General features: G+C 45.4%; 1 protein-coding gene across 11 annotated transcripts in view; it reads left to right on the top strand.

The window, feature by feature from the left end:
* The window catches only part of LOC147452208 (intraflagellar transport protein 57-like), a 192,707-nt gene that overhangs the window by 2,701 nt on the left and 168,666 nt on the right, over positions 1 to 21,340 (top strand). For all 11 annotated transcript variants that reach the window (XM_086517987.1, XM_086517988.1, XM_086517984.1 and 8 more), the window contains exons 2-3: positions 21,078 to 21,174; positions 21,253 to 21,338. In XM_086517987.1, coding sequence (XP_086374113.1) covers positions 21,160 to 21,174; positions 21,253 to 21,338 — 101 coding nt within the window. In that variant the 5' untranslated portion in view covers positions 21,078 to 21,159. The remainder of the gene's footprint in view (positions 1 to 21,077; positions 21,175 to 21,252; positions 21,339 to 21,340) is intronic.

Below are 21,340 nucleotides of genomic sequence, written 5' to 3'. Positions count from 1 at the left end.
TCGTTCCTTCCCGCAAGGGAAATCCGAGAGACAAGCTCTCAATCCTTTTTTCGTCTGTACTCGGAGTTGAAACTCTGCAGACAATTTCCGAATTCTGTTTCCGGAATTCCCAAGCGTAGGCCGAAGCCTTCTCGCTTCTCCTTCGCGATGAAGTACCGGCAAACACACACGCAAACACACGACAACAATTCGTATGGCGAATCCACAATAGGTACCTGTCGCTCTTGCGTGAGAAAAGCGATTTTCGTGCTTCGTAGTCTCGCGCGATCTCTTGCGTCTTCTGGCGGCAGAGTCTTCTCTTGCTGGCGTTGGTAACTTCCTTTCAGTGAGGGCATGTGGTGCTTTTATAGCTCCTTGGCCACGGCATGAATAGCTGCTCGCATAGAGATCGCGGCCTTTTAAATTTTTTTTTTTTTTTAATAAATTTTTTTTCATAATTTTTTTTTCGGTTTTTTTTTTCTGTTTTATCCGAAATAGAGAGAGAGAATTTGCTGGCTGGTTTTGTTGCTTTATTTTCTAAGTGGTTGACCACTTATTAAGTGGACGGTCGACATATTTTAAAATTGGTATGAATCTACCCAAAAACTCAATAAAATCTTAGAAGTTTAAAACAATGCTTTTCACAACACTTCCTAGGAGTCCCTGGATGCAACCACATGTACGAATGCAATGCAAACATAGATTTCTCGCGGAAAAGCATCTGCTCTTCCCGGAAAACTCGTTAAAATATTCTGCTTTTGAAGAAAAGCTTCTCAGAACCCATCTTTATTCTTATGCTTGCGTCTTTACGCGTATTCCTCTTTTCCTGTTCGGATTTCCTCTCGACTATGGATATCCCCTTTCCGATGCACCCGTCACCCACCTTGTGACGCATCAAGAATACCCATCACCTAGTCCTTTCCTACCGAACTTACGGTACAATCCCCTTCACGATGCTCTATGTCACCCATCCTATGACGCATCAGAGATGTCCGTTCCCGGATGGTCGGATACCCTTTTCCGATGCTCCCTGTCACCCATCCGATGTGACGCATCAGAAGTACCCGTTCTTGGTGGCCTTATAGATATTCCCGTTCACAGTGCTCCCGTCATTACTTTGAATGACGCACTAGGAATACTCTGTACTCGGATGTCTCCAGTGAGAAAAACCCTCTCACTTAAAATTCCAATAATTCATTTAGAATTAGTTTCTTGGTGTTCCAAGCGAGAAAACCCTCACTTATAAATCCAATAATTCATTTAGAATTATTTTTCTGTCAGATAAAGCCAATTTAGCAACAGTTTTCAAGTTTGAGGGCACTGTGCAGGGGGTTTTTAATTTGTTGTGAGTCAATTGTAGTTCTCTTCATGAATAAAGAAGCAGCTCTTGTTTGGGTCTTGTTGGTTTGTTGTCTTGCAAATTAAATGTACCATAACATTACACATATGCCTAACCAGCCTTCATGCAATGTTTGATGAAATTTTCTTGTCTTTACAATCATGCAATGTGTGATGTTGTATATGTAGGCTGGTCGTCTCCGAAAGGTACAATTGTTTGTTGCAGCCATGCAAACTAGTGTTGTTGTGGTTGTCTTGGCAACTAGAAAGCTTATCTCCTTTGCAACTCAGAGACAGTCATTTGCTCTTGAGTTCTTACCTTGCTGTGTTTATGTCATGTTTTACAGAAGTTGATATACTGACTATTGCGGAAGAGCTGATCTGTGAAGCTTCAGTATAATCACCATGGGCTTCTGTTTGCCACAAATTTATCACCATGACTATCGCCCATTACCTTCATTAATCTATCAGATTTTGGAAATTAGAGTTAATTAGAAGGCAGATTGGGCTAGAACGCTCTGGCAGGGTTGGAGAGTTTTACCACCCATACTTGTTGCAGACATTAGCACTTGCTCTCTCTCTCTCTCTCTCTCTCTCTCTCTCTCTCAGAGACGCATCTCGGATTTCTTCTGTCCGAGCACCACAGAGGCAGAGGGGCCACCACCACAGAGCTCGGTTCCCACCCATACACAAACCAGTGGTACTCTCCTTGACCGAGCTATAGAGTTGGGGAGATCGAGACGACCTCGACTGAGGAGCGGAGCCACGCAACACCGACGGAGATTGCGGCAAAGGATCCACAGGATTCTAGCACGACACCCAGAGTGTCGATCAAGATAAGCTTCATGCTACTGCTATATTGTATCATGGTGACACTTATCACCACTTTGTACCTTTGTGGCATTATACCATTTGCTCAGATTACCAGCCACCCATAGGAGTCGGTAGCACTCCTATCTCAGTTTCTAGTTTGTAGTTTTCTTTGGTTGTACCCAGACTTGGTACTAGACTCACCAATGTAATCAGTTTGGTCTTATAGGTCATTTTGGCCTTTTGTAGATGTTAATATATCATTTCATTTTTCATCTCTCTCTCTCTCTCTCTCTCTCTCTCTCTATCACCCAAGTGTGGTAGATTGGTTATGCCATTTCCCTCTTGAATAACAAGTCTTGAGTTCAACTCCTCGTCGGCTAGATCTTTAAGGTCTCTTGGGATAGTTTCCTACAACGTTAAAACTCTCTTTTTCCTCTTCTTCTTCTTCTCTCTCTCTCTCTCTCTCTCTCTCTCTCTCGCTCGCGCGCGCGCATGTGCGTTCGTAGGCAAATGCTGTGAGTTCTACGTTCTATCAAACAAATATTGTTTACAACCTTAATTTTTTAGACTTTGCCAAAATGGTGGGCGCCCGTGTGTGATAGGTATTGGCCGGCGGTCAAGTTTTGAAGAAGGTGGGCACTTGGTCAAGTTGGGCCACCTCAGCCGTGACCGCCGCCCGTGTGACATGGGCCTAACTTGTATTGGCCAGGCCCACTTTTGAGCTTGGGTTATTTTATTGGTAAACGGGCAGAAGTCCTTGCCATTTGCCTTTTCAATTTTCAATTGAAAGACTTCGTTTCTTTCCCAATAAGGATTCTACCAGGTGCATTAGGTGGTGGCTGACACGGGTCATGTTCTTTCGTTCACTAATGCGGCCTCCAATTTTCGGTTATGTCTCTACTATTTTCCTCTCTAGCGGGAGATTCAAAGGATGCTTGTTGATCACTCATCCATTCCTCCTTTGGATGTGGACTCTCGCTTCTTTGATTCGAATCTTGCTACTATCGGCGGATTGGAATGCATTTCAGCCCGCAATATTTTATGCCCTCCTGCAATCTGATGTGTGGATTGTGCATCATGGTAATCACTTGTGGTCACTCTCCAAGTCATCCTTGTGGTGGCAAGGAGCATTGTCTAGCATTTGGCAGAGTTATCTACCTTTGAAGGAACGTATTTTCTTGGTGCTGCTTAGTGGGAGCTCTACTTATTGCCAGCTTGTTACATGCACAACATATTGCGCCTTCTTGATGCGTGATGCTGTGAAGCTGGGGAGATGGTGCCACACTTATTGTGGGGTTGTCGCTGCTCCAGAGCCTTCATTTGGATAGTGTCGGCTATTCTTTGGCTACGTTTTTCTTCCGGCATTTTTCACATACAGTTTTGGCTTTTTGGGGTGCTCCAGTCTCCGCAATCTCAGTTTATAGTGTCTTTTAATTGGGTCAGATTTTGGGTTCTATGGGCCATCTGGCACCATAGGAACTCATTAATGTTTCAAGGCATTGATGTTGACCCATTCCCTTCTTTCAAATTGTCACTTGGTCAAGCGCTGCATTTCACTCATGATGCTGGGGACATCACTCGAGATGCCTACATGATTTACTTTGACTGTTTCTAGCCTTTTCTCGCTTTGAGGTTTCCCACATGTAAATTCTATCAACAAGATTTACAAAAAAAAAAAACTGTGTGTGTGTGTGTGTTTTCGTAGTAAGTCAATGTATACCTCAACTCCTTGGACAATGGGAAACTTGGAGAATAGTGCAATAGGAGCTTGGAAATAAGAGGGCTCCTCCATAGCCCTCTACAAGGGGTCTTTTGGGGACCCTTCAGATGCTAGCACGTTGTCTCATATTCATCTATAGTTACGAATGTATTAGGTGCAACAGAATGAATGTTTGCGCTTTGCTTAAGATGAGTGCTCCGAACTGTGCTCAAGGTTCCTTTTGTTCTTATGGAAGGTAGAGCCTTCCGTTCTTAATGAGAGAATGCTATGATCACAAACAAAGTGAATGGGCACTGTGCGTGCAAGTGTATGAGACTGAGAGATAGAGAGAGAAGAGAGATACGACACCAGAGACGTTGTAAAACCCTCCTCGGAAGGCCACACTATCGTCGGCGAGAGTGGTCTACTTATGATTGCACAATCTGGTACAAATGGTATGCATGAGACTGATGCAAGTCTAGACTATGTTGACGATGACGACGGTGATGACGAAGTCGACCTAAGGGCTGAAATCTGCAATCTTTCTACTGCTGTCCAAAAACGTTGATTTGGGGGCTGTTTTCGATGGGTCTTTGACGCTGAAAATCTGCAGGTTTAGGGTTGAAAACTGAGGTTCCTAAAGGCTGAAAATTGATGGTCTTTCTGGCTCGAATGTGCTACTTCTTTGGGTTGCTCTTGATGGTCTTCATTGCTTGGAATCTGCAATCGTTGGGTCTCTTCAAAACGCTAGGGCTGCGTATTTGCTATAGACCCAAAAACACTAGCTGATGGTGCATCTTCAAAAACGCTAGCATTGGGAAAAACGCCAGGCATGTGATGGTCTTGCGATGACGATCTAATGTAAAAACGCCAAGGGCTTGGGCTTGCTGGCGATGGTGTAGCTGTAGAAAACGCTAAGGATAGGCTGATGTAGAAAACGCTAGGTGAGGGAAGGGGCTATGGCGATGGTTCTTGCTTGGAGGGAATCCACCAAGGGTCTTGTGAGAACTTGTCTGATGAGCTTGGCTCCTGTTGCCTCTACTGCCATTTAGTGCTAGTCTAGGTTTGCTTATATACAAAGTTACTCAATTTGCCCTACCTACTTTCCAACAAAAGTCTCTTAAAAATAATAAGTGAAAAATGTCAAAAATAGGTAAAATAGGCTAAATGCACTGGAAAAATCCCCTAACTGATTCTAATGGATCTCGATGGGAATACTGATGATCATGCTGTGTGCAACTAGAGGATATGCATCTATGCTAAGTGACTGGGCATGCACGGTCTATGAATAGACTCACGAAAAGTGCTAGATCACTTCTAATCTAGACTGACTGGACTGACCGAACCCTGTTATGTTGTAGCTTGTCCACGGACACTTAGGGTTGGATGTGTCACGTGACAGAATGCTGACAAGCAAGTTAACCAGACTCCACCGCAACCTTCTCGCTAGGTACTTCAATCGGCCCACATCAAGATATCGCCATTTAAACTTGCTACAACCGGTTTCTCCCAGTGAGCGTGCAGAGGTCTCCCGAGCCCCACGTTTAAATTTAAGAGCTGAGTCGTACTGCCTATAATAAAAAAAATTAATGGTATTTAGGATATATTGTGGTCACACACAAATATGAATCTTTGTCCCCCAACCCCGGACTTACCTGACCCCGGACTTACTAGCCACTCCCACCCTTACTTCATCGCTTATCGGACGCGCTCCCGTCTTTATCACTCATGTCTTTTAGGGTATAAGCCAAAAAGATAACTTGCAAGAGAAGGATCCAAGATTTGCTTCGAGCTGTTTTTTTTCTCAGAGACAGTGCTATGCAGTGGTGGGAGTCTATAGCCACCAAGCCGCACACTCCAAGGACTTAGCAAGGTTACAAGAAATTTTTTGCCCGAAGCTATATGGTTTCTGATATCTTCCTTTGGAGTGCAACTTTTGGCAGAGTGGGGTATCTTGAAATGCTTGCCGCGGAAACCCTAGTAGATTACAACTGCAATCTTTAGGAATCTCTCAGCAGGTGTCTCTTATTGATAACCTTGGACATCCAATGTGATTGGTATATCTTGCGGCTACCATCACCATCACCGCCACAGGAACACTGTCTGTGGAGTCTCGTTTCGACTATTTAAGTGCTTATGGACCATGTTGCGATCGGCTACGACCTTATGGAAGGAACCTAACCCTAATTTTTGGTGCAGGTTTCAAGATGGAAAGTCAGTCAACTTTTCGAGCTCGACTGATGTTGAGATTGCTTTTTAAGTTTGAAGGTTGTTTTTGAGAATTTGTTTGAGAACTTGTTTGGTGATCCTGTTTGGAATTTGTTTGAAATGAATGGTATATGCTTTGAACTTGTCTGGGTGCCGATTTGAATTGTTATATATTGGTTGCGATTGGTGATTTTACTCCCGGGTGGAGTGCTGAGAAATGATGTTTGAGAATGCTTGCACATACTCATGGCCCGGACCCTTGTGGTTATTTGCAGGGGGAGTATTAAATGCTTGAAAAATATTGTTGTTGTTACTCTCGGCCCGGACTTGGATTGTTATGCGCGAGGAATATTAAAAAGTATGAGCAGTGGTTACTCTCAGCACCTTCAAACGACCTAGGCTGCGGTCTATGGGGCGTTTCGTTGTAAGAGGCCTTTATATCTCCCGGCCCGGACCTTTATAGGTTATGTGGGAGGAGTGACGAGGGACCTGGATGGTTATTTGCGGGGGGGAGTGTTCATCGGTGACTTCTTGTTTCTATGTCTTGTAACATGCAAATGTGAGCATTTGTGTTGCATTGTGATATGCCAATCACTGAATATTCCTAATTGGATGAGATTGCCTGGGCATGTAATTTTAGTGCATCAAGACACCAGTGGAAGATCAGTGCGGTTTGGGGGTGATGGCTAATTTTACTATGCCAGAATATCAAGAGTTCCGATCTGGACGAGAGGAGAAGCCAACTCCTTAACGAAAGAGCTGAAAGGAGAAGCAAACTCCTTAACAAAAAGAGCAAACTGATTGTCCCTCGGAATGTCCCTCGGAAATTTTTGAGCTAACTTGAGTTGTTTTGCAGATATGTTGTAATCGCGGACGATTACTCTCTTTCAAGAAGGGGGATGTCACAAATTGCTGATGTGTCAAGCCACTGAAGAACGGAGCCGACTTGCAGATCCCGGATGTCGAGCCTAAAACCTAAGAAGCAGCAGTAGAAGAAGAAGAAGTTCTACTAACTTATGGGACCCCATTCGATGGGGCCCAAGTGACCTAAAGATGTTAAAATAAAGCAGGACCAGCGCGTGCGCGTGCGCGCGCACACACACACACACACACACACACACACACAAGCTTATTTGTGTGGAGCCTGATGACGTGGCAGTTTAGTACAGAATTCCGGATTTTGCACTGACTTGTTGACGTGGCAACTTGTATGGATTTCCGTGTTTCACGGACTGTGTTGACATGGCAGCCTGTACGGATTTCAGTGATTTTTGCTGGCTGATTTTCAGCGCCAGCTTTTGGGCGAGTTGCTTTCGAGTTTCAAGCTTTTCATGTAAACTGCTTTTCAAGGCCAAGGGCCTTTAAGTAAGTGCCGAGGGCTCAGTTTCTGGCACGCTTCAGTGAGAAGGTGTAGAGCGTGAGTACAGGCATTGTACTGAGTTCAAGTAATATAAAGAAATACCGAAAGGGGCGCCAAGGTTTGGGGCCAATACTCTCTGGGGTGGAATTCTGCCACTCTGTGTCACATGTGCTCTCTTTTTCAATTTCAGTTGTTATTGAAGTGCTAAAAGTCTGTTCAATTTGTTCTTTTCTATTGGCACGTGGTGCCCGTCTTGTGACACAAGGGCCCTTTTTTCCCTCTTACATTTATACTCTGCAATGTTCGCCCTTTTGATTATCAGGATGTAGTTGGGTGTATCATTTCAATCTATCTCTACTTGGAGATTTCAATTTAACAGTGCTGACTGTATCGGAGTTCTATTCAATCACAATAGCGGATGTTATTTGAAACCATTCCTAATTATGGTTCTATGAAAATAAAGATATGGTTGCAAGCTGATGAATGAAATGGGTTTTCACTCACTAGAGTCATCGTGTTGTAGAAGGGTAGCCCCATGACCTTGATTGGAAGCATGAGTCTAAAGCAAAAATGGTTTGTGAAAACTATGATCTAGACTTTACACTTCCACAAATCTTTACTTCTTTCCTTGTGTTAATGATTGCTACTTAGCATGAATGATGGTTCCTTTTATTTCCCTAAAGAGTGGGAATGAGAGAGAGGTAGAGATGTGCACAGAGAGAGAGAGAGAGAGAGAGAGAGAGAGAGAGAGAGAGAGAGAGAGAGAGACCCGATCAACTCTCTCAAGGGCCCCCCACATTGTTGCCGATGTGGTATTTGCATTTGATTGCGTAAATGGAATGTACACACATGCAATACCTCAATGAAAATGAAGCACCTTTGGGGCTGATTTGATGCACCTTTGGATTCGCCTCGATGAGGGGTTGCCGATGGCCACCAAGGGGTAGAACTGGGTTGATTGCTCCCAGTGTGAGCGAAAACAAGGGCTGAAACTCGTTTCAAAAACGCAGATCTGGCTGCAAAAATGCAGCCGATCTGCTGTGTAAAGCATGGCTGAAAACATAGATCTTGATGATGTCGATGATGGACAACAATGGGAGCATTCGATGAAGCGAGGGAATGGCCGAGAAGAGGCTCAATGGATTGCCGACGAAGCACCGGACCGCATCTGGATGGCTAGCGTTAGCAAACCTCTCACATCTCCTACAAGGGAATGGGCTGAAAACTGAAAACGCTGGCTGATCTGCTGGGAATTGCTAGCGCTAGGGCTGATCTGCAGCAAAAACGATAGGCTCTTGGTTGCTAAATACGCCAGGCTGATCTGCTCTCTGCAAAACACGGGCCGATCTGGGTGCTACTGCAATTGGATGAGATGGCTAGCTCTGCTCTCCCCTTTATAGGTGAGATTTGTTGGTTATAAAATTCTTAATGCTTAAAATTCTTACAAAAATAAGTTTGACCAGGGCTCAGTTTTTGGGTGAAATTGTCGCCATACATGTGCTGCCAATCCAAGAATCCGATTGATGCGGGCAATGGCTCATTTGATTCCTTTAATGTCACAAAGTGATGATGTGGCATGACCTACATGACCATGGCCGAACAAGAAAAGGGCCAAGAGGCAAAAGAAGTTTTATCAACTATCAGAAGCTTTCGAGTGGCCCAAATCAAAGGGTATTGACTTTATAAGCTGTACCAACTTATGGTACCCAAGCAGAGGGGCCTAAAATCCATTTTAATAAAAGCTGGGCCCCTATTTTGTGAAGCGGCTGATGACGTGGCATGCTGTACGAACGTTCGCGATTCGTGGCGCAAAACACGAGGCAGTTGTTGACGTGGCAGTATGGAGGGCAGCGCATAGGATGCTAGCTTTTGGGTCCGAGATGCTTTTAGAACACTTGCTTTTCATGTACTGCTTTTGGCCAAGGGCCTTTAAAGGGGTGCCAAGGCCTCCTTTGCCGGTAGATTAGCTTGGGAGCACTACTGAGAGAGAGGACCCTCGGACCTTGTACTTGTGCAAGCTTAATAATAAAGAAATACTGAGAAGGGGGCCCTAGTTTTTGGGGCCAATATCTTTGGGCGAGAGAGAGGACCCTCGGACCTTGTACTTGTGCAAGCTTAATAATAAAGAAATACTGAGAAAGGGGCCCTAGTTTTTGGGGACAGTATCTTTGGGCGCAAAACTCCACCGTGGCGTCTGTGTGTGTGTGTGTGTTTGTTATTCAGTTCTTTCAGTTTCTCTCACGTGTGTTGCATTAAATCTTTGGCTTGGGGTAGAGTGGTATCAATACCCAGACGATTCTTCTTCTAAGTATGGAGGATCCGATCCCTTTACTTGCAGCTCTCATGGGTTTAGCCGATGAATTTTGCCAAGAGGAAAGTGTTGCATCCAACCACTCGGGTACAAAAGAAAACAACGGGGATTCCAACGGACATCGACATCCTTCCGATGACTTGGGAGAAGAGTATCGTCTGTCTCTGTAGCAGGCTACAGTATCACTTTCACAGGACACACAATTAGTACAGTTGGTCTGGTCTGGTCCACACTGGACGAACTGTTTGGGCTGGGCTGTGACACGTGGCAGGGATATGGACGGTGGTCTAGTGGACATCGTGGCCAGGTCACCACCACCACTCAGTTTGGGGATAGACTTAGATGGCTGACATTTATGAGCCATTGGTGGCTCTTTATGGTTGTACATATAAGTAGTAGCTGTTGGGTCATCATTATCATCTTCTTCATATATGGCCCAGCTTCGTCGTCTAGAGTAGAGAGTCTATACACAGCACGTCTGCACCATCCTTGCACATCTGAGCCTCGACATCCCCATTGTACCCGTGCATTCTGGGCTGGAGGTGAGTGTGCTGCCACGCCAGAGTCTGTACTGGTTCCTTTGAGATAGTCTAGTCCATATATTCTGGTCTAGTGTTGTGTCTCTGTGTTGATCTGCTGTTATCTATTGTTTCCTGTGTTTTCATTCTGTTTTGAGTGAGATGTCACACAAATTGCACTAAGGAGCACCCACTGTAGAGAGCACAACACACTATCCACGCTACAAGTGCTCTCATTTTTGGCACGCCCGGTGGGACCTCAACTAGCTCGCCTTTGGGCTGAAAAACGCCCCTCCTTCATTCAATCGTATTGTCTACATCATATTTCGTCACATGCTCAACGCCAATCTCAGAATCTTCATTGATGATTTTTCCATCTTCTCTGGCACCCAGTGTTCCATCCTGGTGGAAAACTTGGAGGAGCACCTGGCTTAACTCTCTGCAGTCTTCTCGAAGTGTTGCGAGACACGCCTTAAGCTCAATCCAAATAAGTGCCACTTTTTGGTGACTCAAGTTACGCTTTTAGGTCATGTCATGTCTACTGAAGGTTTAGCACCTGACCCTGAGCAAATAGTGGCCACTTTAAGATTGCCCCCTCCACTTAATCCCAAAGGTGTTCAAAGCTTTGTAGGACATACAGGCTATCATCGGAGGTTCATTCGCATGTATGCAGAGGTTGCCCAACTCTTGACTCGCCTGACTAGTGTTGCTGTACCCTTTTAGTGGTCCATAGCTGAATCCCAAGTGTTTGCCTATCTCAAAAAGCGCCTAACTGAGGCACCTATTTTAGTTGCTCCTGATTGGTCCACTCCTTTTCATGTCCATACTGATGCTAGTCAATTTGCGATCGGCGCGGTTTTGACTCAGTCTAGCAAGGAGTTCAACCTAGATCACCCAGTACACTATGCCAATTGCCTGCTCACAAAGGCTGAGCTCAACTACAACACCACAAAAAGGGAAGGTTTGGCTATGGTGTATTCTTTACAAAAGTTTCGTCATTATTTGTTAGGGATTCACTTCACTATCATCACGAATCATCATGCGCTGCGCTATCTTTTGAATAAACCCCAAGTTGCAGGAAGAGTGTGGAGGTGGCTACTGATATTCCAGGAATTTGATTTCAACGTAGTTCTCCGTCCAGGCAAGCGGCACGTCATGGCCGACCATCTCTCTCGCATACACACAAGTGAGCCAGATATTGGGATTGATGATGACTTTCCGGATAGTCATCTCTTTAAGGTCGACACGACCCCGGAATGGTATGAAGATGTGTTACATCTGCTCTCTATTGGCCTATATCCCGAGAATGCTTCTCCTTTGCAAAAAAGAAGACTCTTGCTGAAGTCTAGACTCTTTTCTTTGATTGGCGGACAACTCTACAAATCTGGCCAGATCGTGTGCTGCGCAGGTGCGTCTCCCCTCATGAAGTAGACCACATTCTGGAAGATGCACACAGTGGTCCTACATGTGGCCATTACCCTGGTCACATCACGACGCAAAAAATCATACAGATAGGCTTATGGTGGCCCTATCTATTCAGAGATGCTATTGCTGATGTCAAGATTTGTGATGTCTGTCAATGATGTGCGCCCAAGCCTAGCAAGCAATCCAATCGCCCTCTGCAGGTATCTATGGTGTGGTTGCCCTTTGAACGATGGGGCAATTGCTCTACCTGCTCAACTCGGCAATCGTAAGTATCTCTTGGTAGCAACGGATTATGCAAAAAAGTGGCCGAGGTAGTGGCTACCATCGATTGTACAGCAGCCACGGTCGCAAAATTTTTGTATGAAAATATTTTTGGCAGGTTTTGGTGCCCTCTGGAAATCACCAGTGATCGAGGTAGTCATTTCGTCAACGACCTGATCTCCACACTCCTCACGAACTACAATATTTTTCATTGCAAATCTGGCTCTTACTATCCTAGAGCAAATGGGCAAGCCGAGAGCACTAACAAAGTGCTAATCACACTTCTCAGGAAAGCTTGTCACGTGCATCCAACTTCTTGGGCTCAAGCTATCCTCGGCACAGTCTGGGCTTATCGCACCTCCTTCAAAGCAACCACTAACCACACCCCATTCCAGCTAGCTTTCGGTCTAGAAGCACTTGCACCATACGAGTTCAACTCAGGCTCAGGAAGAGTGGGAAGCGTTCGCGTCACAACGGGGATTGCTTCCGCAAACCTCACTTGTCTCTTGAAGTTAGAAGAAAGTAGGATGCTAGCTTCACATGCTCTGCAAGCCGAGCAACTTCATCGCAAAGCGTGGCATGATCGCCATCTCAGAAAGCCAAAAATAACGCAAGGAACACTGGTGTTACTCTTATCAAGCTAAATATATGAAAAGAGCTAAGAGGCTGGTCCCAGCCTGGCAAGGGCCATTCATGGTACAAGAGATTTTGCCACAAGGGGTTGTCCAGTTAGTCACTCTGGAAGGTGTTCCCTTGCCGTTGGTAAATGGATCCAGAATTAAGTGCTGTCACTCGTCCTGACTCTTTAGAAATCTGGTGATGTTATCCCTCCCACCAACAACTGTATGGCTGTCCCCTCCTCAGCTCTCTCCGGCTTTCCATTTTTCCCTCTTCTCAAGTCTTCCTCATGTTAGTTCTCATCTCAGTTGTAATCAGTGTTCTCTCTAAAACTCTCCTACTTTTACTGCGTGCATCCATTTTGCTCTCATCTCATTGATATAATTGGGTTTTTGGAGTCCTACTATGATCCAACTTGTCCTTTTTAATTATTTGAATTCACTCATAGATTGGATTGTCATCCTCTTGTTTCTGTCTCTGTGTCTCTCTATGTATCTCTATCTCTATGTATCTCTGGCTCTACTGCTCTGCCTCTACTCCCTCTTTGTCCTTGTGGATTTGTTCAACGTCCGAGGTTCAACTCTTGTCGGATAGATCTTTGATTTTTCTTGGTATTGTTCCTAGGACGTTAAAACCTACTCTGCTGCCCTCTCTCTCTTATGGTGCGCTCTCTCACACACATACACACATCTCTTTCTTTGCCTTTCTTGTGCGATCTCTTTTGTAACACTCTTTCAACTTGCTTCCCTCCTGATGCCCTCCTCCTTTCCTTGATTCCTCTTCCCCCCTCTCTCTCACAAACACATACACGCAAGTTTGCTCTAATTGCTCTGATCGCCCACATCCTAGTTGAAAGGCGAAGCAGGTACAATTTCCTCATTTTGAAAGCACAATACACACTCTCTCTCTCTCTCTCTCTCTCTCTCTCTCTCTCTCTCTCTGCGCGCAGAGGCACCCAAGCAAATGCCTACACTTCGCCCCCCTACCCACCCCTCGGCCCCCTATCTACCCCTCGCCCCCTACCCACACTTCGCCCCCCTACCCCCCCCTCGTGCCCCCACCCCCCCCCACCCCCAACCAGCCCTTGCCCCCCCTATCCACCTACCCGCCCCCTACCCACCTACCCACCCCTCGCCCCCCTAACCAGCCCTCGCCCCACCCCTCGCCTCTAGTCTCTAAACTCACGCCCTACCCACCCCTCACCCCCCCCCCTCACCAGTCCTCGCCCTCTTCTGCACCGCCGGCGGCGCTTGAGTGCACACTCCTCCTCAACCTCTTGACCGTCTGTACGGCCCTCAACCTCCTCAACCTCCTGACCGTCTGCACGGCCCTCTACAATCAGACTTCTCCATCCATTATTGTGTCCCAAGTCTCCCGCCTCGCCTGCTGCACCACCCTTGCGGCCCTCAACATCGCCACCCTTGACTTGTCTCTCAGCTCCATTTGTCTCTACATTCAAGCCAAACTCCGGAAGCTCACCTCCAACACCTGCTCTGCCCAGCATCTAAACATAAGAATTTCTCGCCTCATCATTGGGCCAAACGGCAATTGCAGCTTGGTATGAGTTGTGTGTGAGTCCTCGCTGGAGCGTCGGCTGGTCTACCCGTTGTCACACTCAATTGCATAGTGTTTACAGATAGTCATCAATCAGGTAGCTATGGCAGGAGGCAAAAAACTGTTACTGAGGAAAAGGCCTCAACCACACAGGCAGGCTAATTATGAAACTGAAGCAGAATCAGATCCTAGCAGTCATGGGGTCACGGATATGGCGTCCAATGCTCCATCTGACGAAAGTTATAAGGCCTCCGCATCAAATGCAGATTCCAGCTCAGGTTGAGACAGTAGTAGCGGCCCAGATAGTGGTAGCTCAAGTGCAAAGGAGAAGGATCCAAAAGGGAAAAGGAAAGTAATGAGTCACTGGATCAGTCATGAAATTGCTAGGCCTGACAAAACAAAACACAAAACAAAATTTTCCCTCAATTTTCACATGCAGTAGCCCAAGCCATCTCTTCCAGATGTTCTGTCACATGACCAATTGGACAACTTGGGTGTAAAATCGCTAGCTGAAGCTATCCTTCCTTATGACATACCTGTCGGCATGATTCATGAAATGTTGAAATTTTTTTCCAAAGTCAGAGGACACACTTTGACAACGGCACGTTTAGGACATGCAATGGGGATGACTAACTTTCCCTCCTTGCAGTCGAGTACTAGGTCATATTCAAAGCTCTCAAAGCTGATACCATACAGGCATGCAAGGCATTGTTCGAACCTGATCATTCGAATTTTCAGCATCACAAAGCTCTCTTAGCAGTATTCAGATATTATTTTTTAATGAGAGATGCTCAAGGACCAAAGGGGAAATGCGAAGTACCTATCACATTCTCACAATGTGATGGTCTTTACTGTTTAATCAAGAACATACCTTGCGGGTTTCATCAGATCCTCTTTACATCATTGTAGACCAGAGCAAAAAGGTTTAGAGCACAAGTGCAATCACCTCAATCTAGCTTCCAATGTTTTGCCGCGCCACTGTTGGTTGGTGATAAACATCCGATCAACCCTCTTGAAGTGGATGAGGATGTAGCATTGCCATCGCAAGCAAAAAGAAAGTCTCTAGGCATATATGATCAAAAGAGGAAACAAAAGAAAAGAGTCAAAGTGGTAAAAGATACGGTAGAGACACTACGACCTCTGCCATTTTCAGAGAGCCAAACTTGGGTGACGCATCCTATGACGTCCTTCTTCTACCTCCGTCCTCGTCTCTACAGTGCCGGAGGTTGTCGAGAGCTCCGCTGTTCTTGGTATGCCCACTCCTGTTATTGAGGCGGTCTCTCTCTCTGAGGTACCTCTCCCTACTGCTCCCATCTATACTCTTGCCATTGTTACCACACCCTTCTCACCACCTGAGGTACCCTCGTCGTTCTCTCCCATCTCCAGCTCACGCACTGAACCTACTACCACTGTCACCCCGATATCCACTGCAGTGCCTCTTGGGCACCCTACCCCTACTGTCACCCCGACCTCGACTGCAGTGCCTCTTGGGCACTCTACACCTCCAAGTGCTACTGTTGCTTCTTCCAGTGGAACAGACTCTACCTCGTTGTTCAAAATCTCTGAAGAGAACCTGCACGAGTCAAGAAATGCTATTGCAATGATTGAACTTGGTGTTGAGAAATCAGCAGCTACCCACCAAAAGCACTCGGCCACATATGCGGCCATGGAAGGCTGCTTGTGAGTTGTAGAGAGTGCCATTGCTGATAGAGATGCTATCATTTTCGCCTTGCGTTAGGCTTTGCGTGTAAAGTCCTAGATAATTGATGACCTCAAAGCTCAAATGCAAGGATTTTCGGGACATGCTAGTCCAAGGGGACATGGAGTTTCAGCAGCAGCCTCAGGCTACCATGAGATATGGGTGGGCTCGTCCCGCTAGATCAATACAGACGCCCATGGGATATGGAGAGCACAATCATCGACAGTTTTGGAGAGGTGCTCCATCAGAGCAGCAATTTGACTACTATCCTCGGGGATTTCAGCAACCCAGGACCTTTGGCTCCTTACCACACATGTCATCTTCACAGACGGCTCCTCGTGACGGCTTCACAGACGCACATCGACATGGGTGTGCGAGTCGGCACACTTCAGGCCACGTACTCCCATCCGCCGAGCAGTAGGTGGCTGCTCCTTTCACTGAGAGTTGGTTTGTGGAGAGCACTCATAGAGTCCAGAGTTTTCCCATCGATCTGATGGCTCCACCTCCAGAGTCAGATACTTCGGGTGCAGCAGTGGCCACAACTCTATCTCTTGGATGACAGAATCAGGAGCTCACCATTGTACAGATGCAGTACCTAGTGGTTTTCTTTCACAGTTTTTCAGTATTCCTCTCACCGAGACGGTGAGCGGTCTTGTGGCGGGCAGGCTACAATGTCACTTTCACAGGACATACAGTTAGTACAGTTGGTCTGGTTTGGTTCACACTGGACACTCTCTGGGCTGGGCAGTGACACGTGGCAGGGATACGGACGGCAGGCTAGAGTGTCACTTTCACTGGACACACAATTAGTACAGTCTGGTCTGGTCTGGTTCACACTGGACGGACTCTCTGGGCTGGGTAGTGACACGTGCAGGGATACAAACGGTGGTCTAGTGGACATCGTGGCCAGGTCACCACCACCACTCAGTTTGGGGATAGACTTAGATGGCTGACATCTATGAGCCGTTGGTGGCTCTTTATGGTTGTACATATGAGTAGTAGCTGTTGGGTCATCATAATCATCTTCTTCATACATGGTCCAGTGTCGTCGTCTAGAGTAGAGAGTCTATACACAGCACGTCTGCATCATCCGTACACATCTGAGCCTCCACACCCCCATTGTACCCGTGAGTTCTAGGCTAGAGCTGAGTGTGCTACCACGCCAGAGTCTGTACTAGTTCCTTTGAGATAGTCGAGTCCATATATTCTGGTCTAGTGTTGTGTCTCTATGTTGATTTGCTGTTATCTATTGTTTCCTGTGTTTTCATCCTGTTTTGAGTGAGATGCCACGCACATTGCACTGAGGAGCACCCACTGTAGAGAGCACGACACACTATCTGCGGTATAGTCTCCACCTATAGCTCATGAAAGAATGGAGATGTAGAGTCAACATCAGGTCGACAATTGTGCTCATGCGAAATTTTTTGGCGAAGCATCCACTTGACGAACGTAACACGCCATCTGTTCGCTTCTCCAGTCGGTTTTAATGAAGAAACCTACTTCGACAGTACCAAGAGAAAAGATGTACTCAGAGGATGAATTTGATGAAGCTGTGGAGCGAGTCAATAGATTCATGAAGACCAATAAGCAATTGTGGAAGAAGTGTCGTGCAACAGACTATCCCGGCTACTTGGGTTGCAAGTCTACCTTTGAGGTTCCTAGTAAATGAAAGAAAGACAAGTGTTCACTGATTTTAGAGTGTTCAGCGATCACCAAAGTTTGAGATACTTCTTGTCCTAGAAACAGCTCTCGGACATACAGATTAGATGGGGAAATATTTTCTCGCAGTTTCACTTTTAGATAGTCCATGTTAAGGGAAAGAAGAACTTGGTGGCAGATGCGCTGTCTTGCATGCCATGGATTTCGGCTATCTCGACGATTCACCATCAGAACTTCGAGGATATGATTGATTAGTGCGCCACAGATCTGGAGTTTGTAGACATCTTTGACTTACAGAATGGGGAGACAGTTGCAGGTTATGCTCTAAAGGAAAGTTATTTGATGCGGAAGATTGTGTTGTGTGTTATCCAAGGGTTGAGAAACAAGGTTTTGACAGGGTGCCACTACCCACCTTTTTCAGGCCATCGCGGCATAGACACCACTTTTATTGGTTGAGGCTCAGAAAGGATGTGGATGAGTTTGTTCGCAGTTGCTTAGTGTGTCAAAAGGTTAAGTTTGACAAGCATAAGGCACCGATTCTACTACAACCTCTACCTATTCCTAGTCAACCTTGGGAGAGTATAGCAATGGACTTCATTTTTGATCTTCCCAAGACTTAGAGTGGGCATGATGGCATTTGGACAATCATCAACCGATTTAGTAAACAGGCTCACTTTATTCCTGTAAAGAAGACAGTTAAAGCCGACCATTTGGCTAAGTTGTTTGTCTCGCAAATTTTTCAATTACATGGTATGCTTGAATCTATAGTATTAGATAGAGATCCTTGCTTTATGAGCGGCACGGCATAAGTAGGCAATAGACAAGCATGGATGTGACTTGTAGCTGAAGGAAGATGATTGGGTACTACTACGGTTTGAAAAGGCACGCCTACGGAAATGGAATGGTATGCAAAGGCTTTTTCCTAAGCTAAGTATGCGATACTATGGACCTTTCCAGATTCAAGAAAAGATCAACGATGTATCCTTTAGACTGAAGTTACCAGATACTTGGAAGATTCACAATGCATTTCATGTGCGTCACTTGAGACCTTTCAAAGGTGAAGTGCCAGTGGATAGGGAGCCAGAGGAGTAGCCCGAAGTGGAAAAGACAAAGGAGATTCTCATTCAGAACAGGTCCTGGCTCACAAGGAAAGGAAAGTAAAAGGTAAGTTGACATGCTGGTATTTTGTCAAGTTCAGGAACTACCCGGCTTTGGATGCTAAGTGGATGGAGGAGGAGGACCTACCAGATACTCCTTAAATTTAGAGTCTTACCTTGAAGCTTTTGGTTTAGCACCTACTATTCCAAGAGTTACTGATGAATCAGTAGGTTGAAAATGGTGCGGTGCGGACTGCACAAGAGGGGAGGTACTTTGCTCCTTTGTCACAGGTTACGTTGATGGAATAAAGTCACTGATTTCTTTTTGAGATTTCAGGGATAATGACGGGCTGACAGCATTCTATTGAATGGCTATATAGTACTTTGATATGGGACGTCCTAAAATGAATCCGTTACATGTGCTTTTTCATGTGTGTATTATATGAGTGCATGTTTAAAAGATGAAATGAATGTAGCATTTTTGTCTTGTTCACCTGAGGGATGATGTAGATATGATAATAGGGAGATTTAGTAGATCAAGACATTCGTGAAAAGATCAACGCGGTGTGGATGTGATTGTTGAATAAGTTACAATAATCATGATTCTCATCTAAGATCTCGACGGGGATAGTGATGTGAATGTGATGTAAATGTTCGGTGACTGTTGTCTTCGTACAAAGTGCTGGATATATCTGGTCTAGTACGTACATCGAGTCAGTGTCTGCTAAACTAGTTTTTGTCATGTGTCTATTTTGTAGTTGTAATCGAGGACGATTACAATTCTTTCAAGCGGGGGTATGTTACGAAGTGATGATGTGGCATGACCTATAGGACCATGGCCGGACAACAAAAGGGTCAAGAGGCAAAAGAATACCAACTTTTAGAAGTTGTCCGAGTGGCCCAAACCAAAGGGTTGATTTTATAAGTTGTACCCCGGTTGAGGGGCCTAAAACCCTATTTAATAAGAGCTGGGCCCCTATTTTGCGAAGCGGCTGATGATGTGGCATGCTATGCGGACGTTCGCGATTTGTGGCACAAAACATGGAGGCAGCTTTTGACGTGGCAGCACGAACGACAACCCATGGGATGCTAGCTTTGGGGTCCCAGATTCTTTGAGAAAACTTGCTTTTCATGTACTGCTTTTGACCAAGGGCCTATAAAAGGGTGCCAGGGCCTCCTTTGCCAGTAGATTAGCTTGGGAGCATTGTAGAGAGAGAGAGAGGACCCTCGGACCTTGTACTTGTGCAAGCTTAACAATAAAGAAATACCGAGAAGGGGTGCTAGTCTTTGGGGCCAATATCTCCGGGCATGGCACTCTCTCTCTCTCTCTCTCTCTCTCTCTTTCTCTCTGTGTGTATGTGTGTCTGTCGTCAAGTACAAGCTTAACAATAAAGAAATACCGAGAAGGGGTGCTAGTCTTTGGGGCCAATATCTTCGGGCATGGAACTCCACCGTCCTCTCTCTCTCTCTCTCTCTCTCTCTCTCTCTCTCTCTCTCTCTCTCTCTCTCTCTCTGTGTCTCTCTGTCTCTCGTTCAGTTCTTTCAGTTTCTCTCGTGCGTGCTGCGTTAAATCTTTGGCTTGGGGTATCCAAGTCTATTACATCTAACCTAAAACTACATGCACGTCATGCCAATTGCCCTACGTAGTGTAACAACATCTATCAAAACGCTTGTACAATCCATTTATGTAGGGTAACTTGAAAACCTAATCTAATGGACTTGTCCCGACATGCAGGTCCTGCAAAAAGGCTCACAAAATTGCGGGTACTAATCCTCCTAGGATTCTAGACACGCCTATCTAGGGATAGGTGGAAAAGTGGCTCTAGAAGTCGATGAAGCATGTTCTTGTGGCACACAAAGCCATGTGCACGAGACACATTCCCTCTAATTATAAAACATGGTGAAAAAAGTGTGTCACCTCACTGCCATACATGTGCATGTTCTTTTTCTTTTCTTTGGGCACCTGCATGTGTGCACATATTGCATCCTCATTGCTCTGTCTACCTATATTGCATAGTCTAACTTGTGTATTTTATCGTGCGAGGTCAAAAAGTTTGACACCATTTAAAAGGAGATCTGGTGGCTTTAAAGACAATACAATCTTTCACTTGGGAGAAACTTCAAAATTTTCTTGAGTCTTTGAATGTTTACACCGCTGTATAAACGTGTTTAAGTGTTGAATTGTGTCCTCCATTGACATGTATCTTTGCATGCATGTCTCAAAATGTTGATTTGCTTCTTGAGTGGAAATAGAACAAGCTCTTAAGGCTTTATGTCACTATCTCTCGATATGCCTTTTGCGCATGCCCTTGGATATGGCAAGCTACCTGCTTTCTTATAATCAGCCTCAACATAAATGGAGTCACGAAGCACTTTTAAGTGTGTGCAAAAATAATATTGAATGTAGTTCATGAGACCAATGTCACATTTCTCATGGCTTTAAATTCATGTGTCACATCTACAACTTTGCTATACAACATGATTCTACATGGTACTGATAATGTTTGTTTTTCTATCTTCTACTCTCTCCAACCCAAGAAATTCAAGGCATTCCAGTTAAGGGAAGAAGAGGACTAGGTACTAAGAAAGGAATAGGGAACTACTCCAGCAGAAGGACCCCATGTCTCTAGAGATGGTCTCTCTCTCTCTCTCTCTCTCTGGCTCACTCTCTGTAGTTGCTAAATCTGTTCTTGTTCATTTTTTTGATCCTCAGCTCGAGGCCAGAGCAAGCGTTATGATGGAGCTGATTGTCGATAAGCTGAGCTTACTGGACTATGAAAACAAATTCTGCAACTCCAGGT

The sequence above is a fragment of the Adiantum capillus-veneris genome, chromosome 8 (assembly GCF_014529385.1).
Source record: "Adiantum capillus-veneris isolate H3 chromosome 8, ASM1452938v2, whole genome shotgun sequence".
Taxonomy (NCBI): domain Eukaryota; kingdom Viridiplantae; phylum Streptophyta; class Polypodiopsida; order Polypodiales; family Pteridaceae; genus Adiantum; species Adiantum capillus-veneris.
The sequence above is the reverse complement of the archived record's forward strand: the minus strand, read 5'-3'. Positions and strand labels throughout refer to the sequence as shown.